Raw genomic sequence first — 24,810 nt, forward strand, 5'->3', positions numbered from 1 at the left:
TATATATATATATATATATATATATATATATATACACACACACATATACATATATATATATATACACAAAGCTCCTGTTTGTGCTGCGCTCTGGTGAGGTTGTTGGGTTTTTACCGACTGGTGCTCCGAAAGCAGCCGAGACTCCGGCAGCAGCTCCAGCTGACACAAAGTCACGTTTCTCTGTGTCTCTCCGGAAATATTCAAACATCTACAAACACAATCAAACACATATTACTAGTAACATGATCTCACTCACAAACACACCTTAACCATTGAGACTATTTTAGAACATGTCAACAGCACACAACCATGCTTAACAGATGAACATTAAAACTTTGAATTAAGGAAATCTGAATATCTCAGAAAGCAACTTCAGTAAAACAAGAATACAGCGAGTGTTTGTAACAAAGTAACTCCAACTAAAAGTAAACATATGACTGTAATCAAATATACTTCCTTCTGTTGAGTAACCTGTCACACACACACACACACACACACACACACACCTTTAAGTCTTTCTTTAAAGTGGTGCTCCTGCCCTGTGAGACCCCGGCAGCTACAACAGCACCAGAGTGAATCATGGGCCCTTCCTGAGGGATTGTGGGTAAACGAGAGGAGACAGGTATGAGAGGGAATTCTTGGCATTCATTTACAAATTCAATCCGTTCAACTTTGAATGAAAATGAACAACTATGAAAGCAAAGACATCAGTGCAGTATGTGTTCTGTAAATGTCTGTAGTAGCAATCACGTGTGGGTTTGTCTTTGCAGTGTATATCTGGCTCCGTCGACTCTTTACAGCAGCCTTTTGGTGAATTGAGCATCTTGAATGTGCATTAGGGAGAAGTAGATGAGCGCCAACGTTTACCTTTCCGACAGCCAGACCGCCAACCACTGAACAGATAACACCAAACACTTTCACCAGCAGAGTCTGTGGGGGACAAACACACAACATTGTTCAAAAAGTGGTTCAAGGGCATCCATGATGTGTGTGTGTGTGTGTGTGTGTGTGTGTGTGTGTGTGTGTGTGTGTGTGTGTGTACCTTGAGTCGTACCACCCTGGGAATCTTGACTCCGTTCAGGTAACATTTTATCTGAGGAATTCCACTTCCTGCTGCTATGGGCTGGATGAGACAAAGGAGAAACAGAGGAGAGGTATGTTGAAGGAAGAGATGGTATATAGAGAACTACAGTATTTATGATTACAGCAGTAATATCCGAGGATGTGATCAGAGGTATTTATATATTTACACAGTGAAATCTCTCTCTGGGTTTCACATGAAATGGCATTAACTGCAGGCTTTATGTGGTAATAAAACCCTGACTGAAGCACATTTTTTGATCCGTGTGGTTGCAGGAGGAAACTTAAAACCTCAGCTGACCAGCGAGTAAACTTTGATTAACCAAAGGCCACAAAAAAGAATCACATCCATCTTTATAAATTTCACTATTACGCACTGTTGGAATCAAACGGGTAGACACGCTGTTGGCTAATTTGATTTCACTTCCCCATCTGTATGAATGGATTGTAATTCATACACTGAACTGATTTACTTCCTCAAAATTCACGATCACACTCGAGGATTGTGATCAAGCACACAAAAGACTGAAACACGGGTGGAGTCGTGGTGTTGAATAAAAAAAAGTCTCCTCCAGTCTCACCTCGAAACACGCAACGAGGATGGCCCCCACCATGACAAAGACGGAGTTGATGACAACCCAGAGGATGAGGGAGATCGACAGGCCGCCCACCTCGGTAAACTTATCTATGTCTGTGAGGGGTCAGAGGTCAAGGAAAAACTCAAAAGTCCTGACAGCACGTGGCTGAAACTAGTATTCAAGTTCTTGTACTTAAAGTACCAAAACTAACCTTCTCATTAGGCAGAACGGCCCGTTTCAGAATCATGTAGGCTATATTACATATTTAACTCTAATTATTGGGGCATTAATGTATTCATTACTTTAGTGTTGCAGAAAAGAAATGTAAAGTAATATGAAGAAATATAAAGTAGCAGAAAGAAGCAGGATTCATCTATCTGAAAAGTAGATTATTCGTTTCAATATTATAAATATTATAGATTTATTAACTATCAAAGTAGTCCTTAGGTGCAGCCCTAGTATCTTGTACAAATGTTCAGGATACTCTCTTTGACCACTCGGTATTTGATCCCAGCCATTTCCTCCACCACGATGTCTATGAAACAGGCGATGAGGCCGGTCAGGAAGCCGATCAGACCACAGACCACCCAGCGACTGATCTCCAGACAGCGGAAACCCTAAAAAGGTACAAGATGAGGGAGGAAAGGAAGCAAGAGGTCAGGAGACAAAGCGAGCAGCAGAGGAGAGATGAGAGAAAGAAAATACACAAGTTCATACACAGGGAAACATTAAGATAGTACAACATACATTCAGGTTATTCCCACTCTACTTACCATGTAACTCATCCTCCTCTCCTCCTCCAGAAACAGCTGGTTCTCAATGTTATCATAGTCCAGACTCTGTAATAACACACAATACAATAAATACAATCGATCAGTTAAAAGGTGATAATGTTTGCTTCTATTCTTCATGATAAACACAGATCTTGTGACGTCTTTGGATCAATGTCAGCGAGTTCATATCAAACCAAAAATATGTTAATACAAAGCTGATTCCAGTCTGCTTAAGGAGATTATTGCCCTCTTTGTTGCCGACAGATGTTACAGTTTCATGGCCTGAACACATATACCTCTGTTACCGACTCCTTTTACTGTTTTCATTGCTTCCTATATTTAGCAAGACTCCTACAAAGTGTCACTAAAGTAGGAAACATTCAAATCTTACACACGAGGCTTTAATTAAAAACAGTTTCTAGAATCGTTTGATAATCAGCTGTTTGACGGCTGGGTGGTTTTACCTCAAATTTAAGTGACAGCAGTTTCTCGTTGTGAGGGATCTCTTTAGGCCGCCCCCGAAGAGAGTCCTGCTGGGAAAAACACAGATCACCAAATCAACACTGATCTTTAACCTCTGACCTGTTGAATCATGTGAGCGGCTGCAAAGAGCTGGGAACTAAGTTACTGACATCAGAGGAAGCGAACATTTAGAATATAACAGCAGCAATTCACAAACATTTAAAACAGAATGAGAAAGAGAGGACAGCGTCAACAGACTTTATCTAACGTAGATACTGGAGAATGAATAATGAGGCAGATGGAAGATTCATACATGTCAGCTAAAGGCAATTAAAAACAAGAGCCCCTCTTCACATCTACATGCAATGTGAAGAGAGTCACACCACTGTGGCCCGTCACACAATCAGAAGCAAATAAAGCAAAAAAGAAGTAAGTGACATTCATAGAAACACAAACAGACTGTAAACAGATAAACAGTATTTAACAAGCGTGCAGATCACATGCACGGCATCACATTCCCATCAGGCATTGCAAACAGAGCTGAATCTGATGGTTTCTGTCACGGAAGGAAATGTGATGCACCGTGAAGCTAAGTGACGGTAAAACGTCAGTCGCATGGTCTCGTCCTGTTCTGTCACCACTGACTGTGGCCTCAAGCTTTTGATTCGGTGGTTGAGTCTCACACGCTGAATTTAACGGACTCATTGTGATCTTTGGGGGGCATTTATGGGATTTATTTTATTGCCCGATTACCTGAAACTAAACAAATAAACTTGATGAAACCTCACTCTGGTTTCAAACCTATTAATACGTGTTTGGCTTCACATTTACAGCAGGAGGGTTTTGATAAGTCTGTTACAAAATCCTGAATGGTTGAGCGGTCAGGGTCGAGCTGCACACGGCCGGCATCGATTCATCATTTGCGATGCGCCACAGTGGAAACCTTCAGACAGTTTCCAAACACGTGTCTTTCATTCACGCTGGATGAGTCAACTGTGCCCAGTAAAGCAGCTCGTCTAAAGCCGTATTCAGCAGGGAGGAACTGAGATTAAATATAATACAATAACGTTTGAAACCTCAACTTCATCTCAGGCCGAGTCTCACAAATCAGGCTTTAAGGCTCCACGTGTAGCCTGAGCACGAGGCCGAATCACATTAAATCTACTGTAAATGCCCCCCCAACACGCAGCTGGATACGTTTTATTTTGTAATTTTAAGACAATAGTTGTTGATAGTTGTCATTGTAGTGGAGAAATGCTGCAGACGGTCTTGGTGGAGCGATGATAAAGGAGCGACAGACACAGAGAGAAAGAGAGCGATGACGTTTTCGGACTCAGACTTTACCTCCTCCGACGATATCTCCTCCTCCAAATCCACAGTGCTGAGTCTGCCTATCTGAAATATACGGCCTCCTCCAGACAGCTACAGACATCACAAACATCAACAGACATATATGTATGTTTGGCTTTGTGTGGCAACTCCTGAGCTCATGTTCTAACATCACACAGATGCTGATATTCAGAGAAGAGTAACAGGCTCCAAGAAACTAACGACGCATGTACGATCAAATGTACAAGAGCACATTATGATAAGAACTACTAGGATAGTTCCACCTTTAGTCCTGGTGGTGCAAGAGGTGGCTGACTGGTACTGGTGGCGTTGGAGGGGAAAAGGAAGTTGGATTTTCCTGTGTGTTTCAATATTAGAGGGACAGATGACTTCATTCAGTCTGAAGGTCTACTAGCTGATGTCATTATCAGAGCTTGATAGTATTCTGTTCTCTAGTAAACTAAAAGCAACCTTGTGTAGGATTAAAACGGCACAGATTACCTTAAATCTTACGTAACCTGATTTTATTACTTGAGAAGTGCAGCGGGCATTATACTCTTTGGAACTGACTCATAGGTTACCTTATGTTCTTCATCATCATCCTTTCTAAAGTTAGGACTGTTAAGTTGTTCATAATGATGCATGTGTCCTTAATGTTCATACCAGGGAATGAACAAAGTAACAAGCCAGTGGAAAGCTTTGCAAAACTCTCTGTAAACCTATTATTTGTTTAAAGTAACTGAATCTAACCGAGTGCATGGTGCAAGTAATTCAATCAACATTCATTTAATTACTTTTCATGCAGTTACATTCCAAACAAAGCTTGCTGTTGCATCTGATGCCCTCCCCAAACTGCAAAAATACCATAACACATGAAAACACACCCCAAAAAATGTCATTACAAGCATTCATAACATGCAGCATTTAAAAACAAGGCTAAACGTGACCTAGTAGTGGTTAATAAACACATGACACAGCATCTTGCTGCAGGAGTAACAGCAGCTTAGGCTAGCTTAGCCCAACATGCTAACAGTACCTGTCTGGAGAGCCTGGGCTGCTCGGAGCCGTTGAGCAGCGGCGTCCCCTCCCCGGTGGTCCCGGACTCGTCGGCCCGGCTGGACCAAGACACTTTCTTCGTGATGTTGGCCATGGTGTCTTCCGGTAGCTCGCCGCTATGACTGTGGCTAATTTACTTCATCAGTGGCAGTTGTTGCTATAGCTAACTAACTGTTATTCTCCCTCAGCTCCTTCATGATCACTCTAGTGACTCGTGACGCCTTGTAAGGCTCGTGAGCAGGGTCAAACGAGAGCCGTTTAGGCGCGTTGGATGCTGGGACTTGTAGTTTTGTTGTTTAATAGGCGAAAGTCAGAGGGTGGGTGCAAAGACATCAATGCCAACAGGTTCACCAGTGGTGGAGTAAAAAATCCTGATGAATTAATATTCCAGATCCTGTTAAGGAGAAGTAGCAATACTGCGATATTTTAAAAAAAGTATTGAAGTATGAGCAAATGTGTCAAAAGTAAAAATATTAATAATTCGGAAAAATGGCGTCTTACAGTGTTAATAGTATCCTATTATGTGATTACAATAAATAAATGCATTAATGTGCAGGAAGCAGTTTTGTACCTTTATAGTTGGTCAGGTATAGCTTATATTAAGTATTTTATTAAGATATAGTTAGTTTGTTCATATTTTATGAACTCATGTTTTGTATGTAAAATATTGATCTGTAGCTACTGACTAATGCTGTCAAATAAGTGTAGTGGAGTAAAGAGTGTTCTCAAGTGCAAGTACCTTAAAATACTAACTCGTCATTCATTTGTTGGAGTCCAGATCATACACAATTTAAATTTACAAAAGCACACAACAAAAGCATGATCAGATTTAGAGATTTATTCATATAAAAATAAGCATTATAAGTTTCTACTGACAATCCAAAAGACAGACCAACATATATCTATATCTACAGTCACACAGTGGCTATCAATATAAAAGATATCCACGAACATGTAAGAAAGTGCAGCATCGTTGATAAAAAAAAATTCCTTTAATCTCCATCCTGTATCTGTATAATGTTTAACAAAATGAGTCAAAGTTCATATTAATTATTAGAGGCTGTTTTATTATACAACATGTTATGTCTGTTACAGATCAGAGGGAATCTGTCTCAGGAGTGAGCCTATGTTGAGACATTAATATCACATTTACAGGCACACTTATATTATTCTAGGATCCTTCTGTTAAATGATTGACTGGTGGATCAAACTTAGATTATTATTGACAGCTGATCAGTCTGAGTTCCAGTTTTGGTTAATATAACTTTAAGTCCAATAAGAATAGTGTTGTGAGACATATGAGAAAAGTCCAATAAGAATAGTGTTGAAACACATATGAGAAAAAATAATCTAAAAGGACAAGAGTGTTTATTTTAAAAGGCAGGCAAGAGACAATAAACATTCCCTGCAGAACTTGTTGGAATGAAACTCTTGATTTGAATCCTCCTCTGTAACTTTAATACACACAGTGCTCCAGACATTCACATGCCACCTGCTGCACCTCCCCATGGACCTCCTTGATGTCCTCCATGCCAAGCACCACCCCTCTGGGCACACCCCTTCCTTCTGCCACCCCTTCCACCTCCGAAGGACTCAGCACCCGGCTCCACATCCTGAACCCGGCCACCTGCCCAGCGAAACCCTCTGCAGGGTCGAACCCCCCACCGACGGTGTCCTGCTCCTGCCCCAGCACCACTGATCCACCGCCAGGAATCTCCCAGCCCTTCCTGAAGTTGGAGCCCGAGGAGGCGAGCCGCCCGTCACTGTAGTGCCAAAAACGACCCTGGATGGAGGACCAGAGGGCGCAGAGGTGGTGCCAGCGAGCGTCCAGGAGCGACGACGCAGAGAGACGGCGATAGACGGGGTCTCCAATGACAAAGTCCAGGGAGGGGGAGGAGGAGGAGGGGCGGGAAGATGAGGAAGATGAGGCAGAGGAGTTTCGTCCATACAGAACTAACTGGTTGTCGTTGAAGTCTGTGGCATAAGAGAGCAGAGTGCCGACATGTGAGGCCTCCACACGGAGCCACAAACACACAGAAAGTTCAGGAAGGTCGGGGAGAGACCGGAAGAAGGTCACGTAGTTCTCCGTTGAGGCCGAGGGGAAGAACAGCATGGAGTCCACGTTACAGACTGCAGACAGAGGGAGAGAGAAGATAAATAAAAACCCTGGAGCCAACATGTAAACATTGGTTTCGTAAGTTACAGTTTAAGGCTTTACTCACCATTCCCCTCAACACACACAGACAAAATACATCCAGGACATAAACCAGCGAATTGATTAAACAGATGAGTTATAATGTGTTAATTAGTGAGCTTTGGGGGTTGCTGCTTGGCAGATTTTGTTACCTTCTGTGTCTCCGTTTCCGGTCTTTGTGCTAAGCTAAGCTAAGCTAACCTGCTGATGGCCGTGGCTTCACATTCAATGGACAGATCCATAGTCCAGGTCTCAACATTGTATGTCCAGTCACTGGTTGAAAATACAAGATTGTCGGAGTGTTGGTTTCTTTCTTTGGCCATTTTCATACTGTGATTGTTTTTGTTACCTGGAAATGTAATCAACACTGTGTAGAATGTATTCGCCCCCACAGGGGAAACATGAAGAAATGGCTCAATCTGGTGGAAAATGGTAAAAACAACCATTTTTGAAGCCAGGGCTCCAAACGATCAAAAGCCTGATATAATAGAATGTATGTTTTTGTGCTGTAATGGTTGTGGGATCAAAAATCATGGGACATTTTGTCCTTAGGGGTCTGTATTTTGGCTACACTGTTTATTATAGATGTATTATAGGAGCTGAGGTTGAGCTTCCAAAATCAAAAACTATTTATGCTGAATGCATAACACAGCCAACATGATCGAAAAAATAAATACAAATGAAAAGGACAAAAATGTCAGACAAAACATGTTTAAATGCATTACTTCTCTGAATATTCAGGTCATAAGTACCTCTAGTATTGTGAGGTATTATTGTCAGGTATTGTGAGACTATTAAAGGATTATCTTATCTTATCTAACTATTACTTACTGGTTGCATCCTTTTTGGGAACGGGTCGAGCAGGGATCTTGTGCCTCACAGGAAGATGGAGGAAGTTGTGGATCACTGAAGACTCAACCTTTGTGTCACTTTCTTCCTCTTCTCCTCCGTCCCAGTCGCTCACCTGATGAGACTCAGGCTGGGACTGAGGGAGATCATCTGGAACCCGGGCCTGTGGAGACCCCTGACTGGTCCTGCTGTGTCGGTCTTTAGTGGGTTCACGATAGGTTGGAGAATGAGGGAGGGGCCGGGGCCAAGAGGCGTGCCTGGGGTTGTGTGACTGGGGGTGACGGTTCAACCGAGGCTGGGATTGTTGCTGGACCTGTGCATGAAGATACGGCTCAGTCTGGCTCGACTGGAGCTGCTCCTGATGGATCGAGTACGGCTTTCTCTGGGCCCGGATCTGGATCTGGGACTGGGGATGGTAAGAGTCAGGCTGGGGCAGGTAATCTGTGGACCGGGGTTCAAGATTTGAGTACTGGACTTGTATCTGCTGATGAGATTCTGGTTGAGGCCTTGACTTCTGGGTCTTTGACTGTTTAGGCTGGTTCGGTGTTGCCTGGTACTGATGAGGCTCTGGGTGGTTTCTGTTCTGCACTGAGGACTGTGTTTGATTATCAGTCTGTGAATAGTTGATACCTTCTGATCCGGGTTGGGTATCCAGGATCCTTCCAGGCCTCCCTCCTCTCGGTGTTTGGCTCTGAGGTGTGACGTAGGAGTCAAGGGACCCTCTGGTTCTAACTCCTCCGTTCTGCTGCAGCACCTCACCGAGCCGGCCCTCCAGCCGGGTCACACGCAGGGCCTGGTTCTTCAGGGACTCCTGCAACCCTCTCAGCCCGATGAGCAGCTCGTCGCGCTGGTCCTGCAGGGCAGCCAGCCTTTCATCTTGGCTCTGGAGCTCCAGGGTGAGCATGGAGAAATCCTGACCAGGATCAGGCTTCTGTTTCTGGGCGTGTCGGCGGTTGTCCCTCAGGTTCCTCTCCATCAAAGCCAGACGACCCTCCATCCGTTTACTCTTCTTCTCCAGCTTCCTACTCCACTCTCTGGGAGAATAATCGACAGGAGAACACTTGTTGTTGGAAATACAGCATTTAAAATCAGGCCTGGTTTGTCAGATATATATGAAAGATATCTGGCGATACATTTCATAATAAATGAAAGGCATTGATTGCTGATCAATTCTGAAAGTTATTGCAAATGCAGATATATATCTATGTCAACAGGTGAGCTCTTCAAATGTTAAACTTTGCAAACTTTGCATTAGAGGAAATTAATCCAGTAAAACAATATGGATTCTCATTCCCCAGAAAATAATAGATGCTAAAAAGAAAAGCGACTCACTCAACACTTCAAATTCCTTCCTTAAATAAATCCTAATGTTTGAGCATCTATTTATATTTTAGTTTTCTTGTGTGAAGGTGTCTTTAAGAAATCAAATTCCTGTCATTTTATGCGCTGAAACTGGATTTACCTCAAATTGGCTTCTCTTCTCCACTCTGCTGTTTACTTTCTAGGATGCCGTTACTTACCAAAAACAACCAGTAGGGATTTATCTGGGATAAATGTATCCGCAGATATATTTACAGTCGACCCTTAATTAGTTATTTAGTGACATTTGTACCCGACCTCTGACCTGAGACCTTCTATCTCCTGCGTTGTGCTCAGCTTGAAGTGTTGGAGGTCCTGTGACACGCTGTGCCAGTTGTCACTCAGGGCCTGAACACGTCTCTCCAGCCCCCCCGAGGAGTTTCTGTTCTGGTTCAGGGCCAACATGTCCAAGCGGGCCTGGGTCAGTGCCTGGAACTGCTGGAACTAACAAAGAAGAAATGTGTTTTCACAAGTCTTTCTGCAGCTGTTTGGATTTGAAGGTCAGGAAAATACTCAAAACCTCCAGAAAGAAAAAACAAAACAAACATACAATGCATTTCTGTGATGACTTTTCCTCTTGAACAATCGTTGCTGCAAGAGTTTTTTCACCATTTCAGCTGCATACCCACAGTACTTTCACAAAATGAATAATTTGTTATTAGCCATTTTGTTTTTGTGTGTATGCCCGATAAAAGTGAAGAGGAGTAGGTCGACAGCAACAGTGAAGTCGAGGAGAAGGGTTTGAAGTTAAAGCTTGTTGAGTTGTAAAACCTAAATTTTATGCCTTTTAGGCTAATTATTAATCATTGTCACAGACGTTACATCAAAAACACATTACAAAATACAGTTTAGGCTCAGGTAGGCAATTCCTTTCAAGAAATATTATTTTATTTGTTGAGATTCTCTTGACATCCCGACAGCAATCAATAAATCAAATGCTCGGACTAAGAAGAAAAGATATATTGTATCTGTGGCTGTTGCAGTACTTAAGCTCCTTAACGTTCATTCATCACTAACTCAACACACAACGGAAAAAATACCAACAAAATAACTGCATAACAAACACATGAATGCAATAAAAATGTCCATTATTTTGACGAATGTTGGCCACACTTAATGCACACACACACACAAAGTCCAATTCAAACCTGCTCGTTGAGTCGTCGTAGTTTCTGGGACACAGGATCGACTCCCTGCACCTTAACGGGCTGAATTTGCAGCAGAAGCATGTGGACCAGGATCAGGGGCCAGCGGCCGGGCCTGAGGCTGCACATGGTGCAGTGTAGCTGGGATAGATGCAGCTGGGAGCCTGAGTCCCTGTCTGGATGTCTGGAGGTGAAGAGCAGAAGAGAGAAAGACATAGCAGAAAAGGGCTGGTCTTGATACACACTGTAAACACACAATGAACACATATGCACACACACGTACAATACACAAAAAGCACGCCCACAAGCTCGGACCAGACTTTCCATTTTCCACATCATCATTGGGGACCTCAGAGGAAATGCAGATGGATAAAACAGGTACTCAGATTCTCTCTGCCTCTCTTTCTCTCTCTCCTACACAAAGAAAAGTAAACTTCTCTTTCTACAAACTGATGTCCAGTGTTTATTAAAATGCAGAATAGTAGATTACTATACAGTTGTTTTTATGTTAAAGTGCTGAGAATGATGTTTTTCTCCACCACAATCCCACTTTAAGTTTGTTACTGGTATTACTGTTGTCGATCAGATTCAGCACAAGTAGAAAAGGTGTATACTTTTATTTGTATGTATGTGTATCGGGCTTATTGAGCAGTAAATGTCATGATGCGTGGGCTAATTGGAGAAGCAGGCTGTACTTTCCTCTTCCCCCTGACTCAATCATGGCTCCTTTCTTCTTCTTCTTCTTCTTTTTCTCTGACCAGCTCAATCCAGGAATGACACCGGTTATCTCTTTCCTTCCGCTTTATGTTCATGACCTGGTTGCAACACTTTGGCTTCATTTACACTGGACTAAAAGTCCACAAAATTGGCTCCAACAATCTGACCAATATTTTGTTTAAAAAACAATGTAGATGCACTTGAATCTGTCAACAGCTCATGTTTTGATTTAGTATTCTGTTTTCATTCCACACGTGTAATAATTCAGTAGTTTTTTAGTTTCACTTTAGTTAAATATTTTAAACAATTTTTGTCCTGATCATAACTACAAAATATTTCCTAATTTTAAGTATTTTAACCCTTTAAATGACAGTTTGTTTACATAATGTAACTGATGTATTTATGAAAAGACCCTACAAAAATGTAATTATTTTCTGTATACTAAATGCAAGGGGTTTACATTCACATTTGCTCCATAGTAAAGCAGCAATGCCCGTAGTGGAAACCAGGAAAATATCAAGTATTTGCCCCAAATAGCAAACATGAATCTGGTGAAAAATAGTAAAAAATAGAATTTTGAAGCCAGGGCTGTAAATGTTTGAAATCCTGACGTGATAAAATACATTGTTCTGTGCTGTAGTGGCTGTGGGATTTAAAATAGTGTTTTTAATGGGATTCAATGGGGGCTTTTCAGCCCCCAGAAGCCGAGGTTGAACCCTTGCCGAAATGCATATTAAATGCTTTAACACAGCAAAAATGATTGCAAAATTCTAAATTAAAAAGCCAAAGGGTAAAAAGTGCATTTTAAATTAATAATCTTTTATTTAAAACAATAAAAAAAAAAATGCTACAACAGTAACTGAGGGCAGCTTCTTCAAAATGTCCAAAGACGCACAACAAAAATTCCAGTTCGATGTCACTGGTGAAAGACCAGTGTCAACATAGTTTTTACTTTCTTTTTGACTGGTTATGTGTTAGACTCCTCCTTGTTTCAGTCTGTCAGCCTGGAAAACCTGCAGCACATGCAGGTTCATACAGATAGATATTACTGTTTATTAAACAAAACAGTCTTTTTATTTAACCGGTTTGTTTCATTTTCATTTTTAATCTGGCAGTGTTTTTAGAGGACAAGATTTCTTTTTGGTGATATTTCATCCCTGTGTGAGGAGAACAAACTGATCCTGACACAGATCGATAAAGGCTCCTCTGTGGGTAACGTCAGGCTCCTCTGCAGACATGGAAGAAGAGACTCCACTGCTGAACAGAAGACCAACGTCGACTAAATCCAAGGTTGGAAACATTTCACTTACTTTAATGGCTCTTAAAATCTCATCAACAGTGCAGAGATTTAATCTATGATTGATTTAATATGAACAGAAAAGATAAATTCTCACTGTAAGGATTACAGTCTGACTAGTTTCACAATGATATTTGAGTGTGTAGGTCAGCCTTCATTTGATTCTTGGATTAGTCGATTGCAAGTTAGAGGAAACATGATTTATTTCAAGCATAAAAGTTTGACACAGAGTAAAAAAGAGCCATGCTGTGATTGGCTCGTACTCTCTCTACTTTCTCAGCTGACTACTAGTTATCATAAATATAAAACACAGCTCCTTCCATTAAAGTTGTGCTATGCAGTTAAACATTTGACACAATTCACTAAAGTTCAACTAAAGGTTTCGCTGCAAGCATCATTAAATTATTGGCATGTTGCAAAAAGCCAGTTGGATTTGTTGAGCTAGCAAGCTCTTTGTTAAGATCGAGTTGGTACAAAATGAAATGTCAATGTAACACTAAGCAATTAGTAAACTAAGTTTTCCCCACTTCTTTCACCGAAATCACAAATTATGGTCAAAATGATTCGAAAGAATTTGACAAACTGAGTTATTCAGAAAATAACATGTATTTTTATTTTAAAACAAAGGCATTTTTTAGTGGAAGCTGTGAGAGCCTAAACGTCTCTTTAACTTGAACACACTGACACTTTCAGTGTGCCTAGTTCAGCTCTGAAACATAGAATCTATATGTGTGCATCTCATCCTCTGAGTTTTAGCTTCCACATCCTTCCACCCCAGATCAATAACTCCAAACTGTTCCTGGCCGTCTTCTCTGCTGTCCTGGGGAACTTCAGCTTCGGTTACTCCCTGGTCTACACGTCCCCGGTCCTGCCACAGCTCGTGGGCTCCGATGCGGACCCTCGGCTCAGGATGGGCACGGAGCAGGCCGCCTGGTTCGGCTCCATCTACACGCTGGGCGCAGCGGCCGGCGGGCTCGGGGCCATGCTGCTCAACGACATGATTGGACGCAAGCTGAGCATCATGATGTCAGCGGTGCCGTCGACTATTGGGTCAGTCACAACATGCAGCTGTGGTGGAAAGTTCATTCACTCAAGCACTTCTGTACAGTTTTGTTGTACACGTACTTCAAAGTATTTCAATGTTATGCTACTTTACTTTATTCTTCTACTCTTACTTTTTCCTCCACTGGATTTTATTTAAAGCTACAGTAATTTGTTATTTTGTAAATGAAACAAAATGGCTGATTAGACCTTAATCTATGAAGCAATCGATCACTGCCAATAGGTCAATGCTGTTGTATTAATAGATGATCGTGGTGTCTGTTTGTTTTAAAAACTCCCATCTGTATATATGTGTGTCTTAGATACATGCTGTTGGGGGGGGCTGTCGACATATGGATGCTCCTTGTGGGCCGTTTCCTCACAGGCGTTGCGGGGGGGATGACAGCAGCATCCATTCCTGTAGGTTACAGACTTTTAAAAAACCTGTTCATGCAACTTTTCCTCTTGTTTTTGGTCCCAATTACCCGTTTTTTTAATCAGAGTTTGATACGACAGTCCTGACAACAATCATGTAAATTGTCATGCTGTTTATTTGAGTGTTTTTTCATAATGCCTCTGTTCATGTGACTCTATGTTTGTGTGTTTATGTCACAGGTTTACATCTCAGAGATCTCCCACAAAGCAGTGAGAGGAGCTTTGGGCTCCTGCCCTCAGATCACTGCTGTGTTCGGGGCGCTGGCGCTTTACGTCATGGGTAGGATGGTATTTTAAGTCATGCATGCAAATTGTTCAGCTGTCTTCAACTTCAACCGCAAACATTTCCTGTTTGGCTTTCTCAACAATCACAGAGGCAAAAATCTATCATAGACCAGAATGTATACGTGCTATCGTGATCTGAACATCTCGTATGACGACGTTCAGGTCCGGTGGTGCCGTGGCGGTGGCTGGCAGTAGCGGGGGAGGTGCCAGCTGTGTTGATGGTTGTGCTGCTGGTGTTCATGCCCAGCTCCCCCAGGAGGCTCCTCGCTCTGGGCAGAGAGCAGCAGGCTGAGAGGGCCCTCCGCTGGCTGAGGGGGAAACACTACGACACGCACATCGAGCTCAGCGCCATACAGGTGGGAGACACACGGTCATAAAGGTGCTAACATCATACTCACACATTGACTTCAGTTGTGTACATGCTAAAGTTAAAGAACTATTCCATTTGAGTTTTATTTAAATGAATGTTTATCTGTTTTTCTGCACAATGCAGCACAGCATCAACACGCAGGGTAAAGTCACATGGTCGCAGCTGGCCACACCCATCTTCTACAAACCAATCCTCATCTCAGTGGTGATGCGTTTCCTGCAGCAGATGACGGGCATCACGCCAATCCTGGTCTTCCTGGAGACCATCTTCTCCAAAAGCACCATCTCCCTGCCGCCCAGGTTGGACATCTATTTTATTTATTACCAGTCTGTTTAGTCATCTTCTGTTGGTATTCCCTCTTGTTTTTATCTTCATTTCTCATGCAAATGTTGCTGTTTGCATTGATTGTCTGTTTGATTCAATCCCAGGATGCTCCATACTTCCCTTTTCTTCTTCTGTGTCTCTCAGTTATGCCGCTTCCATTGTGGGTGCGGTCCGCCTCTTTTCCGTTGCTGTGGCAGCCAGTTTAATGGACAAGGCGGGACGCAAAGCCCTGCTGTACATGTCGAGTCTGCTGATGTTCCTGTCCTCTCTGACTCTGACCATGATCTCCCACACCTCAGCTTTCCCTCCAGGCCCCGCCCCTCCTAATCTCACCATGAGTTTGGACTACAGCTCCCACAATGCCATTGGAAACACTTTGGATGCCGGCCCCCCAACTGCAGCAGCCCTCATCCCTCTCATCAGCACCATGGTGTTCATATTTGGTGAGTGTTATGTTGTTATGTTGAAAATCCACGCTTCACCTAATCTTTGGTGGCTGCAATGTCGCTCATCGTTTGGACATGAAATTTGCTTCAGATATTTAAGACTCCGAGAGGATGAAGTGTAATTTCCCATGCCTTTTCATCTCTTGCAACCATCAGGTCAAAGTTTCTTTGGTTTATGACCTATACAACTATGACATTACAATCAGCGGCAGCAGACCATAGCTTTCTAACACGCTCAGCATGTTAGCATGCTAACAATAGCATTTAGCTCAAAGCATCGCTGTGCCTAAGCAGCCTCACAGAGGCTGTAGACGCGTTAAAATTCATACTGCTCAGGTAGAAGCAAACTAGCACCTGCAAACAAACATCATATGGATACATACAGTAGATACTTGTTTGCTGGGCAAAGTATTTGATAACGTGTCAGGCTTGTATTTATCGAAGAAAGCACGTGCTGTTTGCTAGAAAATCACCTTTTGTCTTGCTCCAACAAGTTAAGACATGTCATGTCCTCAGGTCATTTTGTTACACTATGTTCTCGAAGCAACACCCATCTACTCAAACGACTACACAATTGCTTCTTGGGTCATTAAGTTAAATTGGTTCCAATTATGTTGTCACGCGTTACATATTTGGGAAAAGGTTTCAAACGTCCCAGCGTGGTCATGTGACGCTACTGAGATTAAAGATTCTCACCTGAGAACTTCATCGTTTTAGTAACTTTTTTAGGGTTAATTAATGGTGTGACCTTAACAAACGCTTTTCTACAACGACATCATCACCCGCTTTTCATTTGACCCGACTGGTTTGTCCCCGCGTTGTTGCTTGTCTCCTAGGATACGCCCTGGGATGGGGCCCAATCACGTGGCTGCTGATGTCAGAGGTGTTGCCGCTGGTTGCCAGGGGTGTGGCCTCGGGTCTGTGCGTGACTGTCAGCTGGCTGACGGCCTTCATGATCACGCACGCCTTCACGCACCTGGTGGATAGGTACGGCCTGTACGTGCCCTACCTGTGTTTCACGGTGGTGTGTGTGCTCTGTCTGCTGTTCACCGCCGTGTGCATCCCAGAGACTCGCGGACGCTCACTGGAAGAGATCGAGAACTATTTCAGGACGGGGCGAACGTTCACCATCAACAGGAGTCAGTCCATCGCACAGTCAAACTGAAGATCCCTTTGATCAAAAAGGAGTTACTGCCATGATATATACCTCTGAAACAAGGCTACTGCACAGTGTTTATTTTTTATAAATATGTAATAATCAATATTAAAGGTCTAAGGTGTATGTACAGCAATCAGAGGACAGGACAACTAGAATAATGACTGACTCACAGAAGGACCACTGATTGTAAAAAGCAATTAACAATAGGTCAAGAAGTAGGTAATAATCATGTCACGTTAATGAAGCACCAAACAACTATTTCCTGTGTGAAGATATAGCGGAGTAATGTCTACCTAAGTAGAGAATGATACAATACTAACACACAATGTAACAACACATTTTATCTTTAAATATATCACAATATTTAATTTTACATTTACTGACAATGCTATATATTGTTTTTGTCCATGTTGTATTCATACATTTAACAGTAAAATATACACTTGAGTGCTGACATTTCACAAGTTACTGTGTTTGTACTGAAAACTATCACAGACAGTCTCTCTGTGTCAGGTTGGTTATTGGATTGATTGACTTCAAAACATCTGCAAGAAAATACACAATACATGCAATATATAAAGCAAGTAAACAATAAATGTACTTTAAATGTTTATTAATCTTATCAGCTGTCTGGGGGGGGGGGGAAACTGGTTCATCATCTCCTCTGTGCCAAAAAAAACAAGAGGAGAGGAAACACTGGTGGCTGAGCAGGCCGGGTCACATGCCACAGTGCTCTCTCATTAAGTCTGACTCACAGCCTCCTCATCCTCCTCGTTCTCTGGTAGCAGCACTCTTCTTCATGTGGCTAAATCACAGCAGTACTGTAGACTTCTGTCACAGTACTGAAGTAGACACAATAATATACAAATACTAGTGCATAATATACCAATTTAAAGGAGTGAGTGTGACCATCTATACAATCAGTTTTGTGTTAACAATGAAATGTATAGTATAGTATGTGAACCTGTAGGTATGTGTGTTGAAAGCTGCCTTGCTATCACACTAAATCTCTTAACCAAGGTAGAACAAATAACAAAATATCTAAACAGTATTTTAGTAAATAACGTAAAGAATGAAAGTAGATTAAAATAATACATAGTTAGAAATACTGATGGATAATATTATTGTCTCTAACACAGCCTGAAAAAAACGTATAAACTAAATAAAGTAAGACTGTGTACTTGCATATAAATATTAGATACCTTCCTCCAGACTCTCCAAGGTACGATCTACTAACAGGAGGTGGACAAAATAACAGGAACACCTGACAATGTAATGAGTTCACATAATACTACTTCTGTTTATTCTGTACACTGTTTGATTAAGTTTTGTCAAGTAAAGGAGGAGACAACACAGGATTGTGTGTGTGTGTGTGTGTGTGTGTGTTTGTGTGTGTGTGTGTGTGTGACTTTGATCTCTTTAGCCGCACCTTACTGAAGCAGTGTGTACATTGATGAAAGGCAAAAGAAAAGCTTTAGTACAACATAGGTGCAGGACTGTTTGGTTTGTAAAACCATTGTGCTCTTACACAGGGGGCTACATACAATCTAATATAGCCTGCACAACGTATGGCAACGGCAATTGAGCAGAAAAAAAACCTTGTGTGAAGCAATAGTTAAAGGGATGTGACATTTTATTACTGAACTTTGATGTGTGTTCTGTTAGTACTGCTGCACTGTCACCTCTGTGTCCAGATAAATACCAAATAATAATAATAAGCATAATTTATTGACTCCCAAAAAGTCCTTTTCTGAGCATTTATCTGCAGGTACTCTTTCAATGCAATTGTCTTGGTAGAAGTTAATTTTTCTAAAATCTGTTTCCTGTAGAGATGCAATTTTCTTTGCAGATTTCCAATTTTTCAAAAGTCTGACCTGCCAATTCCGATTTTGTTCCTGATTCAGATTTTCTTTTGAAGAATTATAATTGAAATAATTTCAACCGTCCAGAAGTCGCTTCTCAATGTAATCTTTTTACTTTGTTATTGTAATTTTTAGTGGTTATTTGCATAAAAAACACACAATGAAATGATTCAGAAATGAATGATTTTTATTTATAGTTAAATACTTGTTTGGTAAAAGTTTACGTCATCGTTAGTGCTTGGAAGTTAGACATTTCCCTCTTGAATATCTATTTTATATTGCTGTGAAAAAATCTCCTTCAAACAAATGTATTTATTCAAGTTTCTCACCAAAAACTGATTTGTAAAAGATTACATTTGAATACATCATGTGAGTGTTATAATTTACCTTCCAAATACAAATTCTCACTGAGTAAAGCTTGAACGCATCATAATCAAGTCAGTGGAGCCTCCGTTCACGTTAGCCGCTAGCTCCGTAATGAGAAGAACTCTGCTAGAGACACTGTGATTAATATGAGCAGCATTATGGGAATAAATTACAAAATAATAAGAGTCTGATCCTCCACAGCCTATTTTGGACTTGAAGCTGTGAAAAATTGTGAGCTTTATGTTCTTAACTCACGCTGAAGAACTTCCACATTAACTACGTGTTGTGTGTGACGTTAATGTAAAATGGAGTGGTCTTGATCGGCAGCCAATCCATTGGTGCATCTCTAGTTTCCAGCTAAACAAGCTAGCCACTATATTAACGCTCTGGAGCTAAGCTACGGGCTTAGCTGTGCAGAGCTTGTCCTTAACGTCTGGTAACCTTTACTGAGCTCGTTAAACAGGAAACATTCCTGGAATAAATACTTTAAATAATACTTCATCAATCATAAACACACCATACCTGCCGCTAAAAGGTATGTTGCATTGGTAGGTATGCAGCTCTTAAGGTGTTTGGTCTGTGTGTGTGTGTGTGTGTGTGTGTGTGTGTGTGTGTGCGTGTGCGTGTATGCATTCAAAATAAACAAGTCAAACTAGGTTGTTGTCTGTTGTCCACATCAAAGGGTAAGACCACTAAAAGATAAACAGGTGAACAGACAGACAGAGAAGCAGGTAGATTCAGACATCGGTGACTCTCACAGCTGTTCGCTCAGTATCTTTATACCTGCTGAGTCAGAGGCTATTATTATCTTTCTGATTATACCTTCCTCCTCCCTCCTTCCTCCCTTCCTTCCATAATCAATGCTCGTCTCCCTCTCTCCTCCCTCTCTCCATCACTCCCTCCTCCTCCGCCTCACTGCTGCTTCATGATCTTTTTACCATTATATTAAAATGTGTTGATATGAGAGCGTCTTTGCACATTGGTCACCCTGAATATACGTTTATGACTTTTATTTGTAGTTTTGTTTTGCCAAAGATAAAATTCTCTAAAGCTACTCATCATTTTATGACGACTATTGATTTGTTCTCAGTCGACTAAGATTTATTTTGATGATTAGTCGTTTTTTATGCTTTTTTCATGCTGAGCACATCTCTGGTAAACACAATATTCAAACTGGTGCTTTTCTGTGGTTCTTTGTGGATGAACTCAGTTTTACAGATCTGTCGATTAAATCAACTAATCGTATGAGAGTTAATCGAATAAGAAGTTCTTTGGTCGAGGACGGCCATCACTGTCATACCGAAAACATGTTCCTCAAATCGAGCAATCTGATTGGTTTATAGCTGTGAAATAATAACCACATACCACGGCTATGAATTTCTTTGCACTTTCAGTATCACTCTGCGTCTGAGAGAAGAAAAAGTAGACTAATGTGCTGTCATGGTTGTTTAGGGGAGCACTTTTGCTAACTAAAGGAAAAGGTTGTGACAAAGTTAGCTGCTGAAACGTGCAACACAATGGAAACATTTAACTTCTATGGAGGAGTGGATTGAGCAGAGAAAAATCCACCTGCTAAACGACGTGCAGCTCTACATAAAGAGGAGGCTCAACAACGTTGCCCAGAATATGCAAGCAAGCGGGAACGCAGCAGAAATACACCAATCACTGCCTCTGCAGCACCACGATTCAGAAACTATCTCATGAGAGAGATTGTGGCTGTGTGTGGCCACAAGTGTGAAACCTCTCTCCAGCGCTCATGGAAACCAAAACTCTGGGATGGTAGAACGTGGGGCGACGTCCTCACCGCGCCAAGAAAATAAACCTCCACCTAACAAAAAAAAAAAAGGCTATTTCATGGCTACACTAGTTCAGCAGTCAGTTAGCATCTTAACTTTAGCAAACACTGAGCAACTAAGAGAAACACAATTTCTATTTAGTCACATTTTCTCCACCATAAATAAATTAAAATACTTTATTTGTTCCCTTGCTTATTCACTTGATAAAATGAGCCATGACTGAACTACAGGTTGTTTTAGGACAGTAAGAAAGAAAGGAATAGCTTCATTGATAACCCACCAGGCTCCCCGGAGTTGTGCTCCAAGCTTCATACTACATTTTTGAAATACCTTTTAAATCAGAGGGTGGATTCGGGGCCTCAGGCAACATTTCTTCTGAGATAAAATGCTAAAATCGATACCTTGAATAGTTAAAGAATAATGGATGAAGAGGTATTGCCGTCCCAACCTAAGGCGTCGTCTCAGAAGTTTAGCGCTCAACCCTCCAGTTCCTCCCCAGGAAAACACTGTTAGCTCAGTCAGCACTGCTGCCGTTGTTTAAACTGTTTTAACACCGTTAGCTGCAAGCCGTTGCCATGTTGAGAGCCACAGGGAGGCAATCCCTCAATCATAGATATGCTCTGAATTTTGAATTTAGCAACTCTAAACAGGTCTCTTGCAGTTTTCATACTGATAACAATTTTATTTCTATCCCATTGCAAGTATAATTTCAATTTAATAATATTTGACCTATTGTTGGTACTGGTCTTGCTTTACTTATGGTTTCAAAAGTAAAAATTGTAATTCTGCATGTCTTCTCTTTTAAACAAATAATTGGGTATGAAAAATGTATGAATCTATGAACATAAGTATCAGCATTAACGTGTCACAGCTATCATGTCCCAGTTTATGCAAAACTTCGTTACACACACACACACGCCTCAGTCTTTCTACAAAATGTTGAACTCGGTAGGGATTGGTCTAATCTCTGGAATGTTGCTCATCAGGCCCATCGAAACACACAAACACACACAAACACACACACTCACACCACCTCACCCAGTTGACATCATGAGCGGAGGAAACACCCGACACTCTCACCCACACACTCTCTCAAACACACACACACACACACACACACACCTTGACTACTCTAGATTCTCCAACTGAGGTGTTTTGGGGATGAAGGAAAATTGGGAAAGAGAATGTATGCATTGGATCATTATTATTCAAGAAAGAATGAAAACCCTCGTGTTTTTGAACGTGCACTCATGCAGCATTAGTCTGTAATGATAAAAGGTCAGTCAGGTTGATGCAGTCTAACTTTAGAAACAGGCTCTGGGCTGGAATAGATTGATTCCCCACAGATTATGAAAATCATAATTCATTACAATTATTTTCCAGCCTCCCTCTACATACATGTGAAGGTGTGTTTAGGCAAGGCCCTCAACCTGAAGCTGTGCTCTGTCACCCAGTGACCAACAGTAGAAAAATGTGGTTCAACTGGCCTGCTCCCAGCTGACTGAGGGAAAATGCAAACCTGGCATCGTTTGAGCTGAAATTTAATGACGTTAACAAAAATAAAAAGAATCTCAGGTGGGTCTGATTATTCCAAATAAACCTAAAGTGTCATGTTCTCTGCAAAAATGCAACCACAAGCCGTATTTTGGCATCAATCGTTGCATTGTGTGTGGTTTAAATAGCCAAACCTCTCAACACGGAATCATTCACCACATCCTTGTAGCCGGCTGTCTATCATCAGCAAACAATGTCGAGGGATTGGTTGGATTTTCACATACTGCACGTCTTTTGCGTGGCCATGTGTTTCTGACTCACTTCTATAATTTGTTTGTTTGCAGCACCAATCAGTTTGTTTGCAGCACCATCATAAAGAGAAGTTTGAAAAGAGCATCATTCAGTTTTCATTCAAAGGACCATTAACCTTTAAGGAATTCTTTGATATTTTGGGAAATAGACAAACTTTATAATGGAGAGCTACTGTTTATGAGGAGAGAGATATCCATCTAGATCCATCCCCTCGTAGAGTGCAGAGGCAGATGGGTTGTGGAGTTGAATATGTATATATATATATATATATATATATATATATATATATATATATAAAAGTCTGCTCACTCATTGATATTTTTCTGACCATGGCTCCGAAATATTAGTAGAGTAACTGTGCTATGTATCGATAAAGCCGTGGTGCTGTCCGTGGTGCTGAAGTAGCAGACGGATTTGTAAATGCGACTAAAACAGTCGGCGGGTAGCTAGTCGCGGCTAAACGCTACCACTGTAAATACTGAACAAATCACCTACTGGCCATGCTATTTCTTGTCTGGGACCATTTCATTCCTAAAAAAACTGCTTTTGTACGGATTAAACAAACAACAAACTGTATATATCGTGTTAATTATTGCGTTTTAGAGGTGCATGTAGGAGGACTAGCTGTTTCTCACTGTTTCCAGTCGTTATGCTAAGCTTAGCTAACCTTTTGCTATCCTTATATTTAATGAACAGATGAGATTTGTATCAATCTTCTAATATAACTATCTGCAAGAAGACGAATAAGCATATACATTTTTCTTGAAACAAAAAAGAGAAATTTAGTTGCATGATCAGAGTATGACAGGCTTCACTTTTTTGTGCTGTATACAGCACAGACAGTTACGTAATTCTTTACAAAATCACGCATAACAGCTCAAGTCTTTGTAGACGGAGGCTCTGGGACAAAATCTTATTTTAATGTGTGTTTGGTTGAATGTGTTTCTGTTCTGGAAGTTGGAAGGAAGAAGTTCTGGCAACCTTTGCCCTAACATCACCAAACCCAGGACTCCAGCCTAAGGCTTAACCTGGGCTTTTCATACACTACATGCATACAGATGTGTGTGGTAATGTTCAGATTCCTCACATTCTTGACATTTTTGTGTGGCAAATTGTAAAAAAATTTAACTGTATGTTCACACAACTCAAACGTTGTTGCTGACCTTCCGGTCACATTCCAGGTCAGAACCTATGATCGCTTGAAGTCTGTGTGTCAGGTAGAACAGTCTGCTGAATACAAGCAGCAGGAGGGAAACTGGTTATTCTCACTAGAGAGTGACACAATCACACACACACACACATACACCCTCAATAATCTCCCAGGAACAAAGAGCACGAGAAGACGACCAGTTCAGCATTTCAAAGTTACACCTAAAGTTACACCTAAACCACCTAAGTGACTCATTAGTGCAGCACATTCAGTCTTTGTCAGTGAGGGTGGGGCAGTGGGCGTGTCCGGGGAGGGGCTTGTAGAGGTACAGGTGAGACAGGTGGACGTACCCGCTACAATCAGTCTGGACTCATCAGCAGCAGCTGACACACATCTCTGCGTATAGACTGCAAAACCCCACAGAGGTAAGACCAGATAATATGGGATGTACAGAAAAGAGGACTTGATTGAACAGATTCAGATCTGGTGTTTCTTGAGTTTACATTAAACGCTCAGGAAGGAAAGGATTGGTAGTTATTAGAAAGATATGGAGAAAAACAGAACAGAATATTCATCTTGAGCTTTAAATCTCACATTAAATTACTGTTAATGAATCTGTTGTGACCTTAATCTGGCTCTATGGGTTCTAACTCAGCTTGCAGGAACATTTCCAGACAGGAAGTCATTTTAATTTAAATGCTTATTCTTTTTTTCCACTTTTGTTGTGGTTTGCCTCCTATTGTCCTTGTGTTATTCTTTTGTATTTGTTTGGTATGTGAGGTTGTGAGCAGTATGTACATGGGTGTAGCCCGGAGGACATGCAGCTCTTGTTCAGTGGCTTAGAAAGAAAGTAAATGAGCCACTCAGCTGAATTAGTATTACTATATGTATGTATGTATGTATGTATGTATGTATGTATGTATGTATGTAT

General features: G+C 41.4%; 4 protein-coding genes across 4 annotated transcripts in view; 2 read left to right on the plus strand and 2 right to left on the minus strand.

The window, feature by feature from the left end:
• clcn7 (chloride channel 7) overlaps positions 1–5,510 on the minus strand; it is a 20,140-nt gene extending 14,630 nt beyond the window's left edge. Inside the window, exons 1-10 of the mRNA XM_031862434.1 lie at positions 5,259–5,510; positions 4,238–4,315; positions 2,896–2,961; positions 2,432–2,497; positions 2,143–2,275; positions 1,662–1,771; positions 1,043–1,123; positions 868–930; positions 507–590; positions 68–208 (exon numbers count right to left, since the gene is read on the minus strand). Coding sequence (XP_031718294.1) covers positions 68–208; positions 507–590; positions 868–930; positions 1,043–1,123; positions 1,662–1,771; positions 2,143–2,275; positions 2,432–2,497; positions 2,896–2,961; positions 4,238–4,315; positions 5,259–5,372 — 936 coding nt within the window. The 5' untranslated portion in view covers positions 5,373–5,510. The remainder of the gene's footprint in view (positions 1–67; positions 209–506; positions 591–867; positions 931–1,042; positions 1,124–1,661; positions 1,772–2,142; positions 2,276–2,431; positions 2,498–2,895; positions 2,962–4,237; positions 4,316–5,258) is intronic.
• Positions 5,511–6,629: 1,119 nt separating this feature from the next.
• Positions 6,630–11,017, minus strand: ptx4 (pentraxin 4, long). The gene is made up of 4 exons (XM_031862184.1): positions 10,829–11,017; positions 9,946–10,124; positions 8,304–9,355; positions 6,630–7,408 (listed from the first exon to the last, which is right to left on the minus strand). Exons 1-4 carry the CDS (start codon positions 10,952–10,954, stop codon positions 6,735–6,737), a joined length of 2,031 nt encoding a protein of 676 aa, XP_031718044.1. The 5' UTR covers positions 10,955–11,017; the 3' UTR covers positions 6,630–6,734.
• Positions 11,018–12,751: 1,734 nt separating this feature from the next.
• On the plus strand, positions 12,752–17,141 carry slc2a6 (solute carrier family 2 member 6). Its single transcript, XM_031862339.1, has 8 exons — positions 12,752–12,832; positions 13,618–13,889; positions 14,204–14,300; positions 14,496–14,595; positions 14,763–14,956; positions 15,094–15,269; positions 15,439–15,737; positions 16,577–17,141. Exons 1-8 carry the CDS (start codon positions 12,779–12,781, stop codon positions 16,903–16,905), a joined length of 1,521 nt encoding a protein of 506 aa, XP_031718199.1. The 5' UTR covers positions 12,752–12,778; the 3' UTR covers positions 16,906–17,141.
• Positions 17,142–24,241: 7,100 nt separating this feature from the next.
• The window catches only part of litafd (LITAF domain containing), a 6,262-nt gene continuing 5,693 nt past the window's right edge, over positions 24,242–24,810 (plus strand). The window contains exon 1 of the mRNA XM_031861895.1: positions 24,242–24,304. The gene's annotated coding sequence lies outside the window, so the exon portion shown is untranslated. The remainder of the gene's footprint in view (positions 24,305–24,810) is intronic.

Source organism: Anarrhichthys ocellatus, unplaced genomic scaffold (assembly GCF_004355925.1).
Source record: "Anarrhichthys ocellatus isolate YVR2014 unplaced genomic scaffold, GSC_Weel_1.0 scaffold26, whole genome shotgun sequence".
Classification (NCBI taxonomy): domain Eukaryota; kingdom Metazoa; phylum Chordata; class Actinopteri; order Perciformes; family Anarhichadidae; genus Anarrhichthys; species Anarrhichthys ocellatus.

Excerpts from the sequence above, each read along its gene's own strand:
- ptx4 (XM_031862184.1), bottom strand. The coding sequence starts at position 10,954 with ATGTGCAGCCTCAGGCCCGGCCGCTGGCCCCTGATCCTGGTCCACATG. Across the intron at positions 10,125-10,828 it reads TACGACGACTCAACGAGCAG|TTCCAGCAGTTCCAGGCACT; the intron begins GTTTGAATTGGA and ends CTTCTTTGTTAG. Across the intron at positions 7,409-8,303 it reads TCCCAAAAAGGATGCAACCA|TCTGTAACGTGGACTCCATG; the intron begins GTAAGTAATAGT and ends CTCTGTCTGCAG.
- slc2a6 (XM_031862339.1), top strand. The coding sequence starts at position 12,779 with ATGGAAGAAGAGACTCCACTGCTGAACAGAAGACCAACGTCGACTAAA. Across the intron at positions 12,833-13,617 it reads CAACGTCGACTAAATCCAAG|ATCAATAACTCCAAACTGTT; the intron begins GTTGGAAACATT and ends CTTCCACCCCAG. Across the intron at positions 13,890-14,203 it reads GCGGTGCCGTCGACTATTGG|ATACATGCTGTTGGGGGGGG; the intron begins GTCAGTCACAAC and ends TGTGTGTCTTAG.